The 20,732-nt window shown below is 36.8% G+C and overlaps 1 protein-coding gene across 1 annotated transcript in view; it reads right to left on the bottom strand.

Moving 5' to 3' along the window:
- The window catches only part of COG5 (component of oligomeric golgi complex 5), a 193,023-nt gene that overhangs the window by 28,293 nt on the left and 143,998 nt on the right, over positions 1-20,732 (bottom strand). Inside the window, exons 11-14 of the mRNA XM_034063396.1 lie at positions 19,762-19,843; positions 17,254-17,458; positions 15,927-16,088; positions 14,391-14,490 (exon numbers count right to left, since the gene is read on the bottom strand). Coding sequence (XP_033919287.1) covers positions 14,391-14,490; positions 15,927-16,088; positions 17,254-17,458; positions 19,762-19,843 — 549 coding nt within the window. The remainder of the gene's footprint in view (positions 1-14,390; positions 14,491-15,926; positions 16,089-17,253; positions 17,459-19,761; positions 19,844-20,732) is intronic.

Below are 20,732 nucleotides of genomic sequence, written 5' to 3'. Positions count from 1 at the left end.
TAGTTGGGTAAACTGTTCCTGCTTTTACCTCAAGCCCTGTCTACTATTTACAACAATCATGGGCAGCAAAGCACAGGCACCCTATTCCCCAGGCAAGCAGCAATTTTACAATGGGTTACATCTGTATGAGCTCCGTTGCCAACATCAGCTACCAGCACCCCTTTGCATAGACCTGCTTTGGAAATATGTCTTGAAAAATAACTAGATCTGGATTTTACATTTTCTATTTAATACCTAAGTACAGACATACAATTTGACAGCATGGATTGGATCTCACATGTTGAGACATGTGCTGTGATGAGATTCCTTTGGGTTTAAATTCATGAAGCAGTGAATGCAGAATTTAGATTGGCATGTGAATCAAAAAATCAGTTCTCCCTTGAGTTATAAAAAAAAACACTAAATGTGTTTGTCTTTTTCTTGTAGAAAAGCTCAGATTACTGATACATCTTTTCCTATAATCTGTTTAGTGTTTCAAAGTGACTAACTTCCCCTCTTCCAACAGGTGGCAGCTCAGAAGAGACACTGATTTGTGTGCTGGTTTGTTACCATTCCCTTCACAGACTAAACATTCTGTGAAAAAGCTCAGTTTCACACTAAGTAACTGAGATGGTGTGTGCATCCCTATTGACAGTTTTGGAGAACTCCAAAACAGCCTCAGCAAACCCACTCTCAAAAGAGCAGGAATTAGCATCATAATTTAGGAGTACAGAGATCTTAAATCAAAATAAGACGAAAGTAGTGCTGCTCTAACTCTAGTATCACAAGACTAATGTGCTTTGATAGCACAAATTGAACTTCAGTTGTCAAGCTGACATTTGCAAGAATAAATATATTCCTAATAGAGGCAGCTGATGTGGCCATACCTCTGGCAGAAAGCAATCAATCCATCTGGTAGGTGGCCTCCTGCCTGATCATAACAACTTAAAAAGCACAGAATCCATTTACAGAATTTCTGAGTTGATAGGGTTTGGCCCTCGGACTTCTCCCATAAGCTACAAATAATTTGGATGATTTACTGTTAGGCTTAATGCTTTCCATATGGCAGAAGGAGTCTTTTACAATCTCTTTCCACCTAAGCAACACAAATGTTTATTAGAATCAGTTTCCTATTTTTTGTAAAAATATGACACTGTCAGCAGAAAAATACCTCACAATGTGAACTCCACTGGCTGTGTCACCTATTGGCTACTTAGAGGACAATCTGCAAAAAGAAGAGTCATAATTTAGAGGTTCAAAGTGTAGGATTTGAAAGAATTTGTTGAAGCAAATGAGGTCCTTGACTAAGGCAGATAAAATAAAACCAATGTTCTGCCTTAAAAAAACCCAAACCACCAAAACCAAACAAACACACAAAAATCCCACAACAAACGAAGAAAGAAAACCAACTAAACTTTAAGAATTTAAGAATAAGTCATAAATAAGAATATATGTATTTGGAATGACTTCTAATATTTGCAAGAAGAATTATTTCAATACATGAGGATAGCTGCGAGTTCAGGCAATAACCTAATATGTACATAAACCCATATATATGCACTATATTGCACCCTCAGGGCATTCTTACAGCTTCCAGAAAATCTTTTTTCTTTTTTTTATTTTTTTAAATTTTGTACTGTAGAAAAGGAGCTTCATGGTGAAGCTTTGGTCAAAATCTTTTACCAAATACTACTATTATTTTGGGAAGAAAAATATGAGGGGACTGTTAAGTCCTTGACCAAGAAAGAAGACTGAACGTCATGCTCACACTGTTCATGCTAGAATAACAGCAACTGTCAAACTGCTCCCTCAGGGGTATTTCTGTTCTGTTTTTCCTTCCTTCCTCCCTTCCTCCCTTCCTCCCTTCCTTCCTTCCTTCCTTCCTTCCTTCCTTCCTTCCTTCCCTCCTTCCTTCCTTTCCTCCCTCCCTCCCTCCCTCCCTCCCTCCCTTCCCTCCCTCCCTCCCTTCCTTCCTTCCTTCCTTCCCTCCCTCCCTCCCTCACTTCCTTCCTCCCTCCCTCCCTCACTTCCTTCCTTCCTTCCTTCCTTCCTTCCTTCCTTCCTTCCGTCCCTCCCTCCCTTCCTTCCTTCCTTCCTTCCTTCCTTCCTTCCTTCCTTCCTTCCTTCCTTCCTTCCTTCCTTCCATTTTCAAAATCGGAAGAAATCGAAGGAAAGCAGCAAATGGTCTTTCTGTAACAGGAAAGATCAATCTCTAAACCTTAGAATTACCTGAGAAGAAAAGCACTGCACAAATAATCAAAAGTAAGTAATGGTTCATTGTCCTTAAATACTGAGATGCTTTAAAACAACTCTGCTACCAGAAAGCACCTAATCCAGTTCCTTTAAGGAATCACAGAGAATCCTAAGCCTGAACTACTCAAAACCATTTCTCAACTTCTGAAAACTACGGCCCTTGTATTTGACAGTTTTTCAAACTCAGATTTACCCAGCTAGCCCAAGTCTGAGAAAGATTTCAAGGACAATGTGTGTTGATCCTGATACCTCTGACTGTAAGAGTGTACTGAATTTTTCATGCTTGCCAAATGAATGTCTGAATGATTAATTGTATTTTATATGTCATCCCAATAGCTCTTGGTCCCAACCAACTACTGAGAATGCACCTTCAGAAGTGAAGAGCAGGTATCCATCCCCAAGACATATGAGACGGGTCCAACATGATGGGGTGATATTCACCTACACATAAAAAATATAATTAACTTATTTAATTGCCATCTGCCTTTTTTTGTATCACATCCAGGCATTAACTGGATTAGAATACTTCTACCCTGCAGAAGGTTATAAATGAGCTTTACATTGTCCAGCTCTAATCAGAGTCGATCCAAAACTGCAAAATTCCAAAGCCATTACCATATCAACATATATATAACTTAATCTATTTCTGAATCATAGAATTTAATTTGGTATGAAATAACTTAGATATGATGCACTATAACAAAATACTGTGCGGGTTTGTGCAATCTTGCTTTTTCTACTTGTTAGCAGAATTACATGCTAGATCTAAAGATGTCTTTTAAACACTTTCCCAGAAAGATAAAATGAAGTACATTCACTCTCAAAACCAGCCTTTAATGCCTGGATGGTTTTTTTTTTCTGGAGTTTAGCCAGTATCTCTTTAAAAAAAAAGTAAAGAATCACACATTTGTTATGTGAGTCACGATCTAACCAGCAAAAGACAACACGAGAATGAAGAAAATGTTTCATGAAGTTATTTTTTAATGCAACTTTCTCCTCTAGATTTTTTCCATTTTTAAGTTTAAATACTTTTTAAAGTGACTTATCAGCTAGACATTTCTATGTACTCTCTGACCAATACAACCAGCTTCCTAATGACTGTTTAAACAAAACTCTTCTGATCTTTCCATTAAAAAAGTCATTACAAAACCTTAACTGACTTATTATTTTTAAATTAGACCTACTGCCATCTTTAGCTTTTATTACAGTACAGTGAAATAGTAATTATTCTGAAATTATTTTAGTATATAATAGCCTCCCACGTATTCTATTTAAATACCTATTAATGAATTCTTTTAATGTGCCAAATATTGAATTCATATTTTGGGGGTCTCTTATTTAAATAGCATAGATACAAGTTTTTCAATGACAGTAACACCACGTCTTCAACATACTGGTATAATACAATTAATTCATATTATCTCCAAAAGAAGTGAGAAAAATACGATCCTTCACCTAACTTACACCATTGTAACAGACCCATTATTTACTGAAAACCTTTCCCAAAGTGTCATTTCACTATAGTTCTTGATGATTTGTGAACCTATTCCATTTCATACTTCCATCCAAAGTTCACAATATTCGACATTTAGACAGGAGGACTAGATACATTTCCCTGGAACTGTCAGACAAATCTCATTGTTGGAAGATGTCCTGAATAGTGATTCACCCACAAATGAAAGCTCACAATTCAGTATAACACCACCTAATCTGAGACATGAATTCTTATAAGATCACATAGTAAAAAGAGCAATCAGAAATTCACTTTATATCATTACAATGAGAATTCATCATGCTTTTCAATTCAAAACTATCACAGGTCTCACAGATTTGATTGAATTTAAATCTGGTGCCAAAATTCCAGGAGGATTCTTCTCTTCAATGGAAGAATCTGATTCCAGGAAATCTTTTCTTTCTCCCTCTCCACCCAGTTCTCCCTACTTTGTTCAATTATTCAGCTAGCTAAATTTAGCTATGTCAGGTAAGAGCCTAGTGGACAAAAAAACAATCCAGATACCCCAAATCTCATAGTTATGTCAGTAAAGATCAGTAAACATCCTAAAGGAGATGCAGCTTCCATCCATATTCTTGCTACGATAGCATATTTCATTTGTGAAACTTGTATAAATTAAATAACAAAACCAGTATCTTTACTTGGTGTAAGGTATATTTCTCCTTAGAAATATGTACGACTAAAGCCAACCCAACAAATACTTTCATCCATAAGTAAGGTCTTAATTTTTTTTCATTTCTCTAAGAAGAAACCAGAATTATAGCCCTCTTAGAGCAACATCTTTTTTTCTTGCAACAGAGTATGGGTATTTTTCCTTGCTACTGGACAGACAGGGGCACAGTCGATGAAGAATCGATGAAGCCCACCACTCTGCCTTTTCCTAGTCAATCCTAAGTATAGATTGAAAGATTCAGAAAATATTCCTATCTCCATGACACTCAGAGAAAACTAAGAACTGATGCTTCTCATCCAACTGTTATATCATTTTTTTATTTATAAGTTTAGCTTTTAAATCTCATTTTCCCTTGCATTCTTGCTTTTCTGAACATTTTCACTGATTGAACCAAGATGTTTCAATATAGTCTCTGGATCAGTTATAATACACTTTGCCTTTTAGATTCTGGACAAAAATATGCCATTCATATTGCTCATCATCTAAATAACCCACCGAAAACAGCTTATTTAAATCTTCATTCCCCTGATCAAGCATGACAGACACTTTTTCTTCTATAAATGACATTACAAAAATTCCTTGTAAAGATGATGTCTCTTTCTCACCTCAGAGTTTAAGCTGAATCAATTGTTATTTTCCTATTCCACCTGGCACTCTAGCATTTTCTTTCCGCATACTTTTTATTGCAACAAGGTTTACAAGGCAACGAGAAGCATTAATTAATTAGAGGTTGCTTTTAAACAGTAAAAATATAACCCAAAATCACAGCACATTTAATTGTAATCTCAGGAAGAGAGATCCTGGAGTATCTGTGAAGCCATGGTATGATAGAATTATGCTTCCAAAACTACGTCACCAAAACCAAACAGCAGACTGTTTGCTATTGACTATATCAGATGCACCATAAACCCACAAAGAAATGATGAAAAATATCAAGACTCATCTACCACAATATCACAAATCATTATGATGATGGGATGGATGTGCAGAAAGTTGAGATCTATTTTAAACCTCAGTAATTACAAAGTAGTTTTGAACCATACTCAAAGGATAAGAAGATAAAATCTTTTTGAAGAAAATTTGAAAGACAAAAATAAATTTTCTAGTTGTGAGAAGAACATAGGCTCTTTTCACACAGTTTGCCTCTTTAAACACAAAAGATCTCCCAAATAATCTATTCCAACCCATTCTGAATGGCTAGTTAGGGGACCAGAGACATTTAATAAGAAGATATTAACTCTGAATATCTACTAGAAGTGGAAAATTGAGAAGATCATTATGGGTAACTGCAAAAGATTAAGCCACCCAAGCAGCATTAAAGAACACAACAGTAGCTGATGATGTAAGTAATGCAGAATTTGGAATCTTGCACCTGCAAATCACGAGTTCAAATATAAACTGGATTGAAGGACAATGAGAGATGAATTGCTTCTCTCAGTTTCAGCTCTAGTGCAAAATGAGCATTTATCAAAATCCTTGTCATATATCATGGACTGACAATCTTATTTGAAGCCTCAGGAAGGAGACCTGTGATTGAAAAGGGGTCTGAGAGAAGAGAAAATCATCTTTGAAAATGATTCCTACAGAGCAGAGACAGAGCACAATGGTAGGATAATGCACTGAGCCATACAAGTTTTGCGGGCAATACTAAAAATAATTTAAGAACAACTGCAGAGAGCTGACTTTCCATTGTATATATTTTGATGCTAATCTTATGTAATGCATTTGGTGCTGATCAGCATTACAAAGATCTGTGCTCTAAAAATATCTGAACATGACAGATAGATAGATGCTCCTCAGCCTATATCTCCATCCATTACGTTCACTAAAAATAGAATATTAAATTACAGAAAGAGTTGGTTGCACTGGCATCCAAAAAGATGTCATCTGAGTTGGCTCAAAGAAATATGTGGCTACCCAAGGGAAGTGCTGAACTCCTGAAGAGTTAATACCCAAGAGTTTTCTTGCACCCCTTCAACAGTATTTGGCGTTACTGAATAGTCACAACACCACAGACAACTGTGCTCTTTTCAAGGTTTTCAATGCTATTTGAAAATAAGTCAAGTACGGCTGACAAGCATTACAGATAGAAAAACATGTTTAGAAAAGCATATCCTTTGAAGCTCTGGCAATCTAAGAAAATCTTAAGACCAAAAGCAATGTTCCTATAGAAGCATTTCCTAACTTTTGCCTTACAGAGATTTATTTACATCTGAAATAAGAAAGTATAAATTCCAGATGCAAGAAAAATATCACCCTGATCTGTCAGCGTTTTAAGCTTCCTCTTGAACAGATTTTGCGTGTTGCTCTCGTTCAGTCTCATTCACATACTGGCTACACCCATAGCAGTAAACTGAACAGGGCTGGCAAAGGCTCCTGGATCTGGCACGTGAACACCTGTACCGCTAAGCTGTTAGGACAGTCATTAGCAAGTTTGTGGCATGCACCAACAACTCCTCTCCCAAATAATCTCCGTCCACGGCTCAGGAGAGGCAATATTGCAGAGGCTGTCCCCAGCAGGACACTGGCAGGCAGCCACATGCTCCGGGGAAGAGAAGCCCTGCCACGCAGGCTGCCCTGCACATGCTGGCCATGGTGCCCAGCACTGCCCTGGCACCTGCTGCTCACTAGCACAGACAGTACTGCTAGTCCCATGTTGGAGACTGAGAGGGTTCACAGCTAAAATGGCAAATTAAGTCCTGAGTGTCAGTCATAAACCTTTACTGACCTTGTACTCTCAGCTGAGAGGCAGACATTAGCATAAACAGCAGGGTGACAGTGTGAAGCAATTCAACACACAGCCTTTTTGCAGCTAGAAGAGAAGTGCTTTGCTGGTCCTTGAAGTGAGGCCAATACTACTCAGAATAAGCCTCAGTGATACAAATTTGCCTTCAGACAAGGTGAGACCAAGCTCATTTATTTACTCACATTTACTGTTCTGAGGACAGTTACATGTTTTAGTTTCCACACCTATGTGCTATCTTTAAAGCAAATACAGACCATTCGGGGACAGAGTGATCAGGATATATCAGTATTTTACTCCAATGGAAGGGTTCAAATACCAATGAATTGTTAAGGTTTTCTACTTCTTATGCTCCTTTTTTGGTATTTACTTTTTTAAACAATAATGTACTAAAAATCTGTCAAGTACCCATTACTCATCATTATGACAGATAATACTTTACAAAAACATAGTACCAGTTACAATATTTAGTACCAGTTACTGAAAAGTAGAGCTCAGTAAACCATCAAAATATAGTTTAGAAATAATGTATAATAGTTTTAATCATAGAATTTTAATATCAGAATCACTTTGCATTTAAACATTAATCCAATTAGATATTCAGAATTGTTTTAGAAGATCTGAAATCCAGTTTCACCATTGCATTGAAAAACAATACCAGGCAATATCAAAGCTTCCCAGTTACTTCCCAAGAACCTTTTTGTACTTGGCAGAGTACCTGCATATTACTTCTGATGTTACTGCTCTAGTACTCTGTGACTGGTACACTTTCTAAAACCATGTATAACATTACGTAACTCAGATGTATTGTTAAGTAAATGCAAATAGATCTCAATATACTACTGAGATCCAGAATAGTGAGAAAGAGGCTGACTACTCTCTATCACCGATCTCAGCTGATGCTGACTTCTCCCCTCAAAACAACCCAGAATCTAAAAACCTCATTCACCAAAGAAAAGCCATACAGATTTCTTTGTGTCCCAAGTGTATGGTGGTCCACTGCTTATGAGATCAGAATAGCACATTCTCTCTCATTTTGCCTTTTGATATTTCTGGTACCAGAGATCTTCTATTTGAACCTTGGTGTGGGGAGTCTAATTTTTGAGGCACTTCTATCTTTTCTTCAGCCTCAAGAATCACTTCTACTACTGAGTCTTCAGGACTTTAACTTTGAATGTTTAAAGAGTGTAGATTTAGATTAGATATTAGGAAGAAGCTCTTCACTATGAAGGTGGTGAGGGGCTGACACAGGTTGCCCAGAGAAGCTGTGGCTGCCCCATCCCTGGCAGTGTTCAAGGCCAGGTTGGATGGAGCTTGGAGCAACCTAGTCTAGTGGAAGGTGTCCCTGCCCATGGCAGGGGAGTTGGAATTGAAGGAGCTTTAAGGTCCCTTCCAACCCAAACCATTCTGTGATCCTATGAAATATATATAATACACAAAGTGTTACTTTATGTTTTTTTAAGGAGGTCAGGAAAGAATTCTTCAAAATGCGAGGAAGGCCTGTGCTCTTTGTATAGTGCTTAAAAATTTCCACGTGGCTTACACTAGGCAAACCTGATATCAGAAAGTCCCACAACCACTGCCCAGGGTAAAATCCTCATGAGAAGCCAAGCGTCTATCATGAGCTGTCAGCAAAGGACAGATTAGTAGCTCCCAGAGCTCTGCCCAGAGCCTGTATGTCAGGTCTCCACTTAATTCATCAGCTTCTGTGAGATGTATGACATAAGTCCAACCACATTTAGTTAAGGGAATAAAAAATAAAAAAATTCAAAATCTCTATTTCCTTCCTCCCTCATTACACCCACTCTCCTTCTCCATCTTCTGAGTGCTTCCTCTTCATGATTGCTTACAAGTCTGAGAGTTGGAAATATCTCCACTATATCATCTGCCTGCAGCCTCTTGTCTGTTGGAAAGATCCCTTCTTTAGACAGACTTTTCTAAAACATATTACTCCATAAAATACAATATTCCATATTTAGGAACCTCTCCAATTATAGGCAATCACAGCTCCCATTGATTTTAGCCTTACCGACCCTAACCTTAGGATAAATCTGCCTCTTATGATACGGCCATGCAAATTCTTACTTTGCCTGTACTTCAAGAAGACTTGAATTTGCTCTGCTCATACTCCAGGCTGAATGAGTGTGCTATACTCAGCAAGGTTCCAAGGCTGAGCTGGTCACCCTGGCTTGAAGTGGAGCAAAGATGTGCTCTACCATCTGGGAGCACAGCATAGTGAGTCTGCATTTGCCTATATCATACATATATATCCACATATAAAAATGGTTTTTAATCTGATCCACTAGACGTTGCCAGCATAATCAACCCACCTGCCATTGAAAAGCAAGTGGGCAAATTGATTTTTACAGATCTGCCTCTGCAAATCATACTTTGTTTGTTTATTGGTCAAAAGATACCAGGCCACTTTGTCCCTTACAGTGATGCTTTTTAAGTCAGAGGAGGCAGCAAGACAACCTCCACAAGACAGGAAGGACTGCTTTGGGACTCTGAATGCAACTAATAAAGACAGTCTTGACAGGATGACTGTAACTCTATGGAAGAAACTAGTAGAGGTGTCCAGGTTCAAAAGGCAGTAAAACTGCATATTCTCTAAACAGCTGCATTTTCATGTTCATGGCACAACACATTTCATCTATGTGCATTTGGTGGGTGTGTTAGTGTATTTCAATCCACCCACATGCCAAGCTGAGCAGAAATAGCACAAAAGTAAGAGAACATACAGTACTTACATTCAGGTAACTAAAATCATCACTATAAAAGCAGAAAGAATGCCACAAAACCCCCAACAATAAATATTGTTTGAAATAGTCCTGTGCTGGGAAGCGCTCTTCCATCTTCAATCTCTATGAGGACAATGGATCTTGCAATTGATTTTTCTGCCTTTTGGCAAAACTATGCATTTCTGTAAACTTTCAGAGTGTTTAACCCTCAATGTTTTCTTACTTCTTTCTGCAAGACATCCAATTCTAAGTATCAGTAAGAGAAGTAGCTCTAATTAACAGGCAAACCAAAACATAGTGATTACAAAGTTGCAACAAAAAGATTTTTACTTATGAGAAAAAACACATTTCCATTACCTTTAAAATTCAGTTCAGTAAATGACAAAACTATAGGTAGTTAACTGGGGAAATACAGTTTTGTCTCACTTTCAATCCACAAGTGACTATCATTTTCATTTTTATATAAATAAATGAGAAATCTGATTAAAAGTACATGAACAAAATCAAACATGAATTTACAAGACTTCTGCAATCAATCAGGCATCTTTTCCAAAAATTGACAGCCAAAATCTGTTAACTTCTTATTATGGAAGATTACAGCAGAGCATTACCTTAGAGCAGTGGTCTTCAAAGTGGGGTGTGTGCATCACAGACATTGCAAGACAATCCACTGGGGTGCAGGAAGAAAATATCAGAACTTCAATAGTACATGTTTATAATTCATAAATAAATAGGGGGGTGCATGCTCAAAAAAATCATACTGATGGGTATGCACGACCAAGAAAGTTTAGAGACCACTGCCCTAGAGGATTCTGCCATGCAATTACTGCTACCATGTCAAAGGCATCAAATGAAGATGTTGTTGAGATGCAAGCTCTCTTTTAATACCTCTTCTCAACTCTCAGTTATACAAATGGGTAAAAATTTCTCTAGGGTGCAGATCCATGAGCTCCTGTCTTTTGTTAAGCAGCATGGATTCTAAAAAAAACCGCATAATTACTCAACTTTTCTTTGTTTTCAGGAAACAGAGCTTACTGGTTTCTCATGAATCTCTTCCCTCCACTGTGTTTATTGTCAACATTTGATGAAAGAGACTATATTCCTTATGCGGCCAGTTAAACAACATGTTTTATGTGTCAATCAAGACAGGTAACTTTAGGTATTTGCAAATGGGAATGGATGACCCCTCTGGAAACCACTTAAATCAAGTAGAGAGTTTAGTGTTCTTTTTGTCTGGGCTACCTCACTTGTATGAAAAAGTGGCTAGTGAACAAAATCTGGTTCAGTAAGCCCCTGTTATGTTAAAAAGCAAGCAATGGATTACAGCGTGCAAATGCGGAAGAGGGAAAATTTGCTCTTAACCAAAACACGATGATTACATTTGTTAATCTCTCTTCCAATCTGGAATGAGAAGTATGTAGAGATGGTAACTAACCTGAAATCTTGCAGTGTCTGTAATCACTATGAAGATGATTAGGCAAAATGTGAATAAGAAGAGACAATATAATAATGGCAATGGAGAAAATGTACCAAGCAACCTTCCTCAGCACCACCTAACAAAGCACAAGATGTGTGGTGAAGCTGAAAGATAATACTCTTAAATTAACAGAAATATTGTTTTTTTTTTAATTTAGCGCAATGTATAATTATCCCTTCAACCTCTATGGTAAGAACATCTGAAATTACACTGAGTGAAATGAGAACAATAATTTTGAATGTTTCATGGTGTACACCAAAGCACATCAAGCATCAGAAAATGGTTAGCTGAAATTTCACCCAACAGCTGAAAATATCTATCTACTGCTCACTAAGGGTTATTTATATCTTCCCTGAAATCATTTGAACTGGTTAATACAAGAATAGATTTCAGGCACAGCAACAGCTAGTTCTTGGTGTGGGGAAAGCTGAAAACCAAAAGCCAGCAGTGTACCAAGTCACAAGTAACATGAACACATATTTTGGATTCACAGGAAGAGGCCATTTTTCCTTATTTGTTCTTGCTTTAGTACAACATGTACAGATTTCTAGATGCTGCTTTTATTCACATGTAAAATCTTTGTGTCTTGAATAACATTTTTCTTGATATTTGTCCTAGCTAAAGCTAACTGAAGAAACAGCAATGACATCTCAGTGAACTGCAATTTCTTTTGTTCTGAAATTGAGTAATAAAACCCCTGACATTAGCATGTCTCAACATTTTTATGACTACAAATTGCATTTTTTCACCATTCAAATCTACCTGCAATATTACAACAGCATTAAAAAAAAGAATAAAAACCTAATGACTCTTAAATGAAACCCCTCCACAATCTTCCTTCACTGAGAACTCTGAGATTCTATTGTTTACTTTTAATTTGGAAGAGAACTAAGTTGTGAGCTCCTCCAGGAAATTACATTTCCATCTTTAGCCCTGCTCTACAACAGCCATCAGAAATTAAGTATCTGAGCGGAAATGTTACATGGTCACCCACCTCAACTTTAAAAACCTATCGTTGCAGGCTGGATTAAAAGACTGAATTAAGATTGCATTCTTGGCTACACCGCTAAAACATACTCAAACAGTGCTGTCTAACATAGCTCCTGGTACACACTTCAGGCTCAATCTGACTGTCCAAAAAACAGGCACAGAAAGAAGTTAAAATGTTCTAGATTATAGCCACAGGGCTGGTGTTAGCATGACACGTGACAAGCGGGAGAGCCATGCCCTTCTGGAGGGCAAGATGGAAGCTAGGCATGATGTTTTAGCACTTCAAATATAGCACTACACATCCGTGCCTTGCAACCGTGTTGAGCCCTCCCAGGTCTTAATTTTGTAACAAGTGTATCAGTAAGGAGAGAAAAAAAAGTATGAAAACGTAGCTGTGCAGTACATAGCTGATACTGCTTCACAATTTGCAGGTATATTCCTGAAGGACACTCACCATCATTCTGCCAGTTTGACTAATCCTGTCAGTTTTTCAAAGTTTCAGGTTTTATTTTCAGCTGCCAAATTCAAGTTCAGACTCCCTCTTTACACCTACATTCTTTTAGTTTAAGGTCAGCTAATACAAAGGCACAAATCGTACATTTGTCAGCTTATTTCTCCATATCCTTTACATTTTTGTCAGGGTTTCTTAAGAATCTGCCAGCTGGCTGATAACAAAATCATGTACACTTCTGACCAAGCCATTGGCCAGGTTCAAACTCTTAACAAGAGATGATGAGCACAATAGATCCTGGTGCTTTTGCAGTTACAGCTGAGGTGTCTTTTTTTTCCCAGCTGAATGCCACTATTTGACACTACACTCCATGACAAATACAGACATGAGTGTAACATTTTTTTACTCATGATGACTCTTGTAACCTACTAAAAATCCCGATTTCTTTCAGGAGCAGATTTCACTCTGAAATTATGGAGCTATGATTCAATGTCTCTAAAGGAAGACCCAACTTAAGCACTATGCTGGTAACATATAGCAGAATAATGTAAACACACATTTTTATTTTAAATATTCTTTATGGTCTTCATGGCTGTTTCACCTGCATTGCTCTTCCATACTCCGGTTTGCAGACTCCCAATATAGTTCATAGAACACACACAGTAAACAAGGTATGCACTACTGAATTTCAATGTTTTTCACATTATTCATGCACAGCAGGTTTCGCAGGGGTAAACAGAGCTCATACCAACTTAATTGCTGCAACATTTTGTAGCCAATCATTACAAAAAATTGTAAGCAAGAACCTTTCTTGAAATGAAACATACAGTAAATGACTGTCACTGGAGTCTGAGTTTGCTTTCAAGAACTGATGTTACTTAAATGAAAACCTCCTTTACAAATACAAATAGTCATTTGTTGTGGGTCTGCATATTGCAAAAGTTAATTTTCATCTCTTCATAAAAAAGCATTAAAATTTCTGCAATAGACTTAATAGAAAAATTGTTGATTGTGAAAATTATTTTTGCATATGACAATGACATTCACTGTGCTTTTGGGGGATCGTTATCCAAAGGATAAGGCTTTGGGGTTCCTTCCTCTACTCAGTTTAACATTAGATAACACTGCACAGCAAATGACTGGAAGCATTTGACAAATGTAAGTAAATCAAGGGTGAGTTAAATATAAGGCAAATAATAAATATATGGAAAAAATGTCCAGATTTTAACACCATAAAGGCAATATATTATGTAACTGATGGAATATCAAACACTGGCAAATATTAAAATGAATTGAATTGTTTCATTTTCATTTAACAACATCAATGATTTTGATTTTTTTGAATTCACATGGCAAATTCGATTTTAAGTGATACAGACAGTTTTACTCTTTTCAATAGACTGTGTTTATCTGAAGGCAGAATTTAACTGAAAATGTTTCCAAACACAATGAAAAGCCAGTTCCAAGCTTTTGTCTATCTAGATTGTTTTACTGTTGTGTTCTAAAACTACAAAAATCAGAACATTGGACATTGAAAAATTAAACTTTTTAGAAATCTAAAATTACTTACAAGCTGCTCCGACTTTACACCATAGAGCTGAATGGTCTTTGCAACATTTTTTGCCACAGCTAAACTCAGGTCTGGATCAACAGCAGCCACATTTAGCTCACTGGAAGCAAAGATTACAAATCTTAATTAACAACTCAACAATGATGTATTTAATGGATAAAGAAATAACTATGAACACGAAGTTACGTGGCGTGTCAATTTGGAGAGAGTAGCACATACAACCAAGTCTTTCTATGCACTGTAATTCAGTTTACAATTTAACAAGTCACTTGGGAATTTTATGTGCAGTGTTCCTATTCTAGTAAAAATGAGCAAAGTTTAGGAACGACACTTCAGTATGAAATCACTATTAGTAAGACATTCAAAAATATTGACTGCAATTAACTACATTCAAGCTTTGGCAGCAGCCTTCAAACATTACAGGTGAATACACAGTCATTCAACTCTGGAATTACATGAGCTGCGCAGAAATACCCAGGGGACACCTTAGCTTGACACAACTAATAAGCTGTGTTTTAGGCAATCCTTTATAGTAACAGAGGCCCCAGAGGAATGACAGAGAACAAACGGAAGGAGGAAAAGACTTCTAAATTACTTCTAGTATTTCTTGTTCATGGACTGCCCCCTCCCCCCCATCTCCATCATCTGGGACTGCATTCATAAGAAAAGACAAGCACAAGGGCCATCATGTTGCTATGGATAAGATTAACCTCTCCAAAGACCGGAGAGACTCTAGGCACCTTGACATAGGAATAACCTCCTCTGAGAACTCCACAAGGCCCCAAACATCATTAGCTAAAGGTCACTCTGGAAAACAGCTCAAATTTTATTCTTTTCATGTTGCTTTCCTTTCTGCTCTGCAAGGAGCAAAATAGCCATCAATAGCCACAACAGGCATGTTCGGAGCATCAACTCCCAGTCACAAGTACAGTGTCAGTATTTTAACAATACACACACACACATTCACAACAGTCAATACTGCCCATCATTTTCAGACTGTATTAAACAGAGTAGTCCTTACCAAAACCTTACGAGAGAAAATACACCCCTGGTAATTAAGTATCTCATTTTACAAATGTTACCTGGAATAGTAGTTTTTACCTATTATTTTGCTGGTTTACATTATATTTACATTAGGTATTTATCAATTGCAGGCAAGCAACTATCATCTTCCCTTTGACACAGTCAGAACAATAAAGACACCAGACATTTGCAGTATATGTTAAGTTTCTCTTCCTGATGTTTTATAAGCTTAAACAGTAAAACCTAAATGAAAATTTCAGTTATGCAATAAAAACAAAATAAAAAGAATAAAAAATCTATAATAAATCATAAGTAATAAAAAAGAGGTAATTATGCTGCTGTATTCAGCTTTGATCCAGCCTCACTTTGAATACTGTGTGCAGTTCTGGACCCCACAATTTAAGAACCAGTTTCAAAACTGAAGAGTAATCAACCTTTCACTGATGAGGAAGTCTCATTTCTAAAATTGTAACTCATGAAGATTACATTTTGCAATGTATTATATGTGCATACCTGGATATAGTTTTAATGATGCTGTCAAGCTCGTCAGAAGAAGGAGGATTTCGACCTCCAGGAGGGAAGACAAGATTGATGGGGTCAAAGAGTCGAGATAAGGATTTTGACAAATAAGCAGCTTCATACTGTTGCAGTGAATCTTTCAAGGCCTTTTCTGGACTGCGGGTATAAGACAGAATTATTACATTTTAAATTAAAATACACTATAGCACTGAATCTTTCCAGACCATACAAATGTCACAGTTTTGAACCTGGCTTTTCTTTCTGCTCTTTAAACTTATGCATTTGAAAAGATTTTAACAGTGTGTAAAACCTTGCTTTTCACTTGAACCATGTAGTAAGTCAGGGAGCTATTCTGTGTAGTTCAATACAGTTCTTAGCACTTTCTGTGAGACCCACAAGGAATTCCTAATTCAAGGTGTTCTTGAGAAAAACAGTGCCAAAACCAGCTGCAAAATATCCAGAAGTTATCCAGAACTGCAACAAAAGACCTGTCTATATTCACGTTTCCTTAGCCAGCTTGTACTTAGGGATATATTTAAAAACATGATACAAAGTATAAAACAGATATTTAAAAAATAAAAATGTATCTCCTGCTGTACTTATGTGTACAGAAAGCTTCAAATATAAAGACTCTTCTTAAACTTACCTTTAATAAGCTTTAGTCTTTAGTATTTCTATTTTTGGAAAAAGTAAGCAGTAGCTCTCTCAAGCATTTCACCTCATTGTCAGAAGTTTGGTGAAACAAACTTTGCTTCCATTGAAGTGACTAAGTCTCCCACCGACTGCTCAGGAACGTATTTAAGCTAATATAAATCTCACATAAAATATTCATTTTATCTTACGTAAGTCTAGAAGTTCTAATAGACTTGATGAGCCTGTTTCTGTTTGATCTTTCTGATATCCACCACTCAGATCACATTTATCCTACAGTTTATAAACATAACTATGAATCATAACAAACTGAGCATTTACCATGCTCCAATGATAGTGGTATAATTAAGAGAAAGCTACTGTTGCACATACAAAACTGAATTTTCATCATTCCGCTTCTTTTTTTCACCCAAAGAGACAAAAAGGTAAAATTAACTCAAAGTCAGGGACCTCTTGAAAACTGAAGCAATCCAACACTGTCAATTGTATAAACCAGTGAAAATTCTACAGCTCTAAAATAGCACCAAACCAATAACTGCAAGAGGGAAAAAAAGCCTCTAAAATTCTCCTGCTCTGACAATTTGAATTACACTAAGTTCTCACAAATATCCTGTTTTCTTGCAGGGTGAAAAGCTTCACATTTTATTGCCTTAGGGTTCGTAATACATACTCATAGTCCTGGGTTTTTTGCATGAATATGTCCTGTGCATCTTCTTCCATTTGTTGTAGTTCAGTAAGGAGATCAGCAGTTCCACTTGTGTTAAAATTCCTCTGAATATTTTGACTATATTGTTGCAGGCGCTTCCACAAGTCATTATAAAGCCTCAGTAATTTAGGGTATTCTCCTTCGAAGGCTTGTTTCAAAAATGTAGAAGCTGCAAAATAAAGCAGTAAACAATAAGCACTGCCAAGTTTAAACTGATTTTTTGATTCATAGAACCAACCTGTACCCTTTCATTTTGATAGAGTGTAATCCTATCTACGATATTAACAACGTAATATTAATAATTAATCTCAAAGTGGCATGAGCTACCACAAATGCAGGTACATATCTAAAGCACCAGCATAAAATCCACAATTGAAAGATGGGACACGGAAAACATACTTTGTACAATAAAGATTCTAATCGTGGCTGTGATATGTGTGGTATCAAAGTTAATTATTAGTATTGTCACTCATTTAAGGCCCAAGTGTGATTAGAACACTTTAAATCTAGAGATTTTCTTACAAAAGCTTGACAAGTGGAAAGTGTGGGGCTGTGGAACTTTGAAGATACCCATTTAAAATAAACAAAGATAATTTCCATGAGCCACAGTCCTCCGAAATTTGATGTGGGAGGCATATGCATTTACACACACCTCTTAAAGCCAGGTACCTAAAATTCAATTCCTAAACTTGTCAAATAATGACAAAGCCAGCAGATAAAACAGCACTATTTTCAGCCTTGAGAGGCTTGCCATAAGTAACAGGAAATGAAAAAAATGCACAATTGTTTTAGCAATCGCTGTTGATCTTGATCTAACATCACTCATACTTTATGGATTTCCCATTACATTAGGAGATTAACAGTGTTCCCCTCATTCATAGGTTTTTCAGATTCCGGAAATCTGCCCCATTTCACCCTGCCTATCCTTTCAACTCAAATATGTTCTAATTTGGAATACTGGAGGATCCACATTTATTATCAAATATGGTTATTTTAGGTCACAAAGACTGTCCGAACCTCACAAAAGCAGAACACAAATATTATCAAACTTTGTAAACTGTCATCAATCCCTATTTTTAGAATATTTTTCTGATATCATCTAGTTTTCCCCAAATCTATATGATCCAGACATCTGAGACTGACGGCAATGGATTCAATCACTTACAATTTTTATGTTAAAAATTAACTGTCTCATACAGATGAGCCACTTGAATGAAAAAGTCTGTAATGCTGTAAGCATTGTTTCCCCAAAACTCATCTGTAGCAAAGTGCAAACATCCCTCACAGTTCAAAAATCCAACCACTCCCTTGGGACCTTTATATAAAAAATATGACTAAAAATCATAAGTAATAAAATATTTTTAATACCTGTCATACCAAGAAGTGCTGACAAAATGTAAGACAAAAAGTAAGTTCCCTTACTTGTGAAATGTTGATTGATCCCATTAACTGATGTCACAATTTTGCAATCTTAAAACTGAGTGCTGAAAACAGGTAGCACACGTTTGGTTTGAACATAAAAGATCCTGGGTATGTACATACTGCAGTTAAAGTAATGCGTAAGGCAAACAGTAAAATTAGTATGTTTTAACACAAGATTAATACATTTACTTTTGGGATCATCTAGTTACTTAGCAACCAAGGAACAGGAATCAACCAGATAGTTCCTCAAGATTATATTGCTGCTATAAAGCATGGAAGGACCAAACTCTGAAGGGCCAATGCAAGAACTGAGATCACAAAGATAAATGCAGATCTTATGCATTTTATCTGTGTGTGCAAAGAATTAACTTTAGACACTGTATACAAACATGAAAGATGTATTCATGAAAGCACCAAATTCACCTTTGACCCAAATGCATATTGCATTAGCATGTACCAGTAATAGTTTATACGCTTACGCATTATTTTTATTTAATATTCCTTGACTGTATCTGCTATTTATACATTGCATATGTACAAAATATCATGTATAATATCAACACCAACCATTCATACACAGTTAGACAAAACCCAATTTTGAAGAAACCCAACTCCTATTTATAAAGGTATTCAAGAATGTTCAAAATCAGATTTTTACTTGAGTTTAACAAGGAAAGTCTGTAAGAACTGCTCTTCAAAATCAAATCACTATCTTTTAATTTGGCAAAAACATTCACTTTGAAAAGCTTAACGTACCATTCCAGCCATTTTTACCTCTACATACAGCAGCAAAAATACACTTTTGTTATTAGATAATAAATACTTACTGAAGCAGAAAATATTTAAATATTTTTTTTCTGTAAAGTCAGCCACAGTTTAGGAGGATCAGCCTGCTTGGTTACAAAACCAAGTTTTAAGTGCACAGATCCCAGACTGAGTGAACCACTGCTACAGTTCCAGTAGAAGAGATGATGAGCAAAGGGCTTACTTAAGTCAGAGATGCAAAACAACTATCGAACACAGTACAAATCATTTATTCTGAATACTTACAGTCTGTTGCTGACTGGAACTGAGAGAAAAGTGTTTGAGTTACTGCAGTCCAAAATTTGTACAAAATATCAGACTGGCCATCCTGATAGCAAGGGACAAAAGAAATACAAGTTTCAAAACATGGTCGTTTCAAAGAATCTTAAATAATGCATACACTTCCCGTCAAAGTTCTTCAAAATCACTGAGAACAAAAACAAAGTAAATGAAGTCTGAGAAGTTTTCCTCAAGTTTGAAGCTAGGAAAAAATACTGGAGAAAACAAAAATAAAAAGCTTCAGTCTTCTCTAAATTGGAATATTTTCCTTCAAGTCTGAGAAATGCTCCCAGCTCTCTTGAGACACGAGTGCAGACTGAAGCAGTAAACACTAGGAGCTGTGTTAGAAAACCTCTTTGCACCACAGTGACCTTCATATTCTGAGGGGGTTCTCATGCTGACAATTACTGTTACTGCCACTACAACATGTTTACTAACACTGACCAGGGACTGAAACCAGTGCTCTGCTTCCCACAGAACAGTCTTCTATTTCTAAAAACATAGAACACATGAAAATACAGTGAGCCTCTCAGCTGACTCTTTACCACCTTATGGCAGCAGGGCTGGCTGTCAGAAGTGGAAACACCTAGTGTGTTCTTGCAAAAAGGACATACAATAAAAGGCAGGCTGTTTTCTTACTCCCCCCATCACCATGCACTTATGCTCAAGCATTAAACCATGATATTGTTTTCAGTCTCTTGCTTTCTTCCTGTTGGTGTGTCTGAGGTACAAAAAAATTACAAGAGATGACGGTGAGCATCCTGTCCTGCCCACTAATCAGATACTTGGAAGGCTGTCCCGTGTTGTCATGGGAAGAGGAAGTTCATGCTGGACAGAACTGCTTTCTTCATTGCATGGTACACATGTAATATTTACCCTGCTGTACAAACTAACCTGTTTGACCAAGTCACTAATAATAGTCAGAAAAAAGTACACAG

Source organism: Melopsittacus undulatus, chromosome 5, assembly GCF_012275295.1.
Source record: "Melopsittacus undulatus isolate bMelUnd1 chromosome 5, bMelUnd1.mat.Z, whole genome shotgun sequence".
NCBI classification, from domain to species: Eukaryota; Metazoa; Chordata; class Aves; order Psittaciformes; family Psittaculidae; genus Melopsittacus; species Melopsittacus undulatus.
The sequence above is the reverse complement of the archived record's forward strand: the minus strand, read 5'-3'. Positions and strand labels throughout refer to the sequence as shown.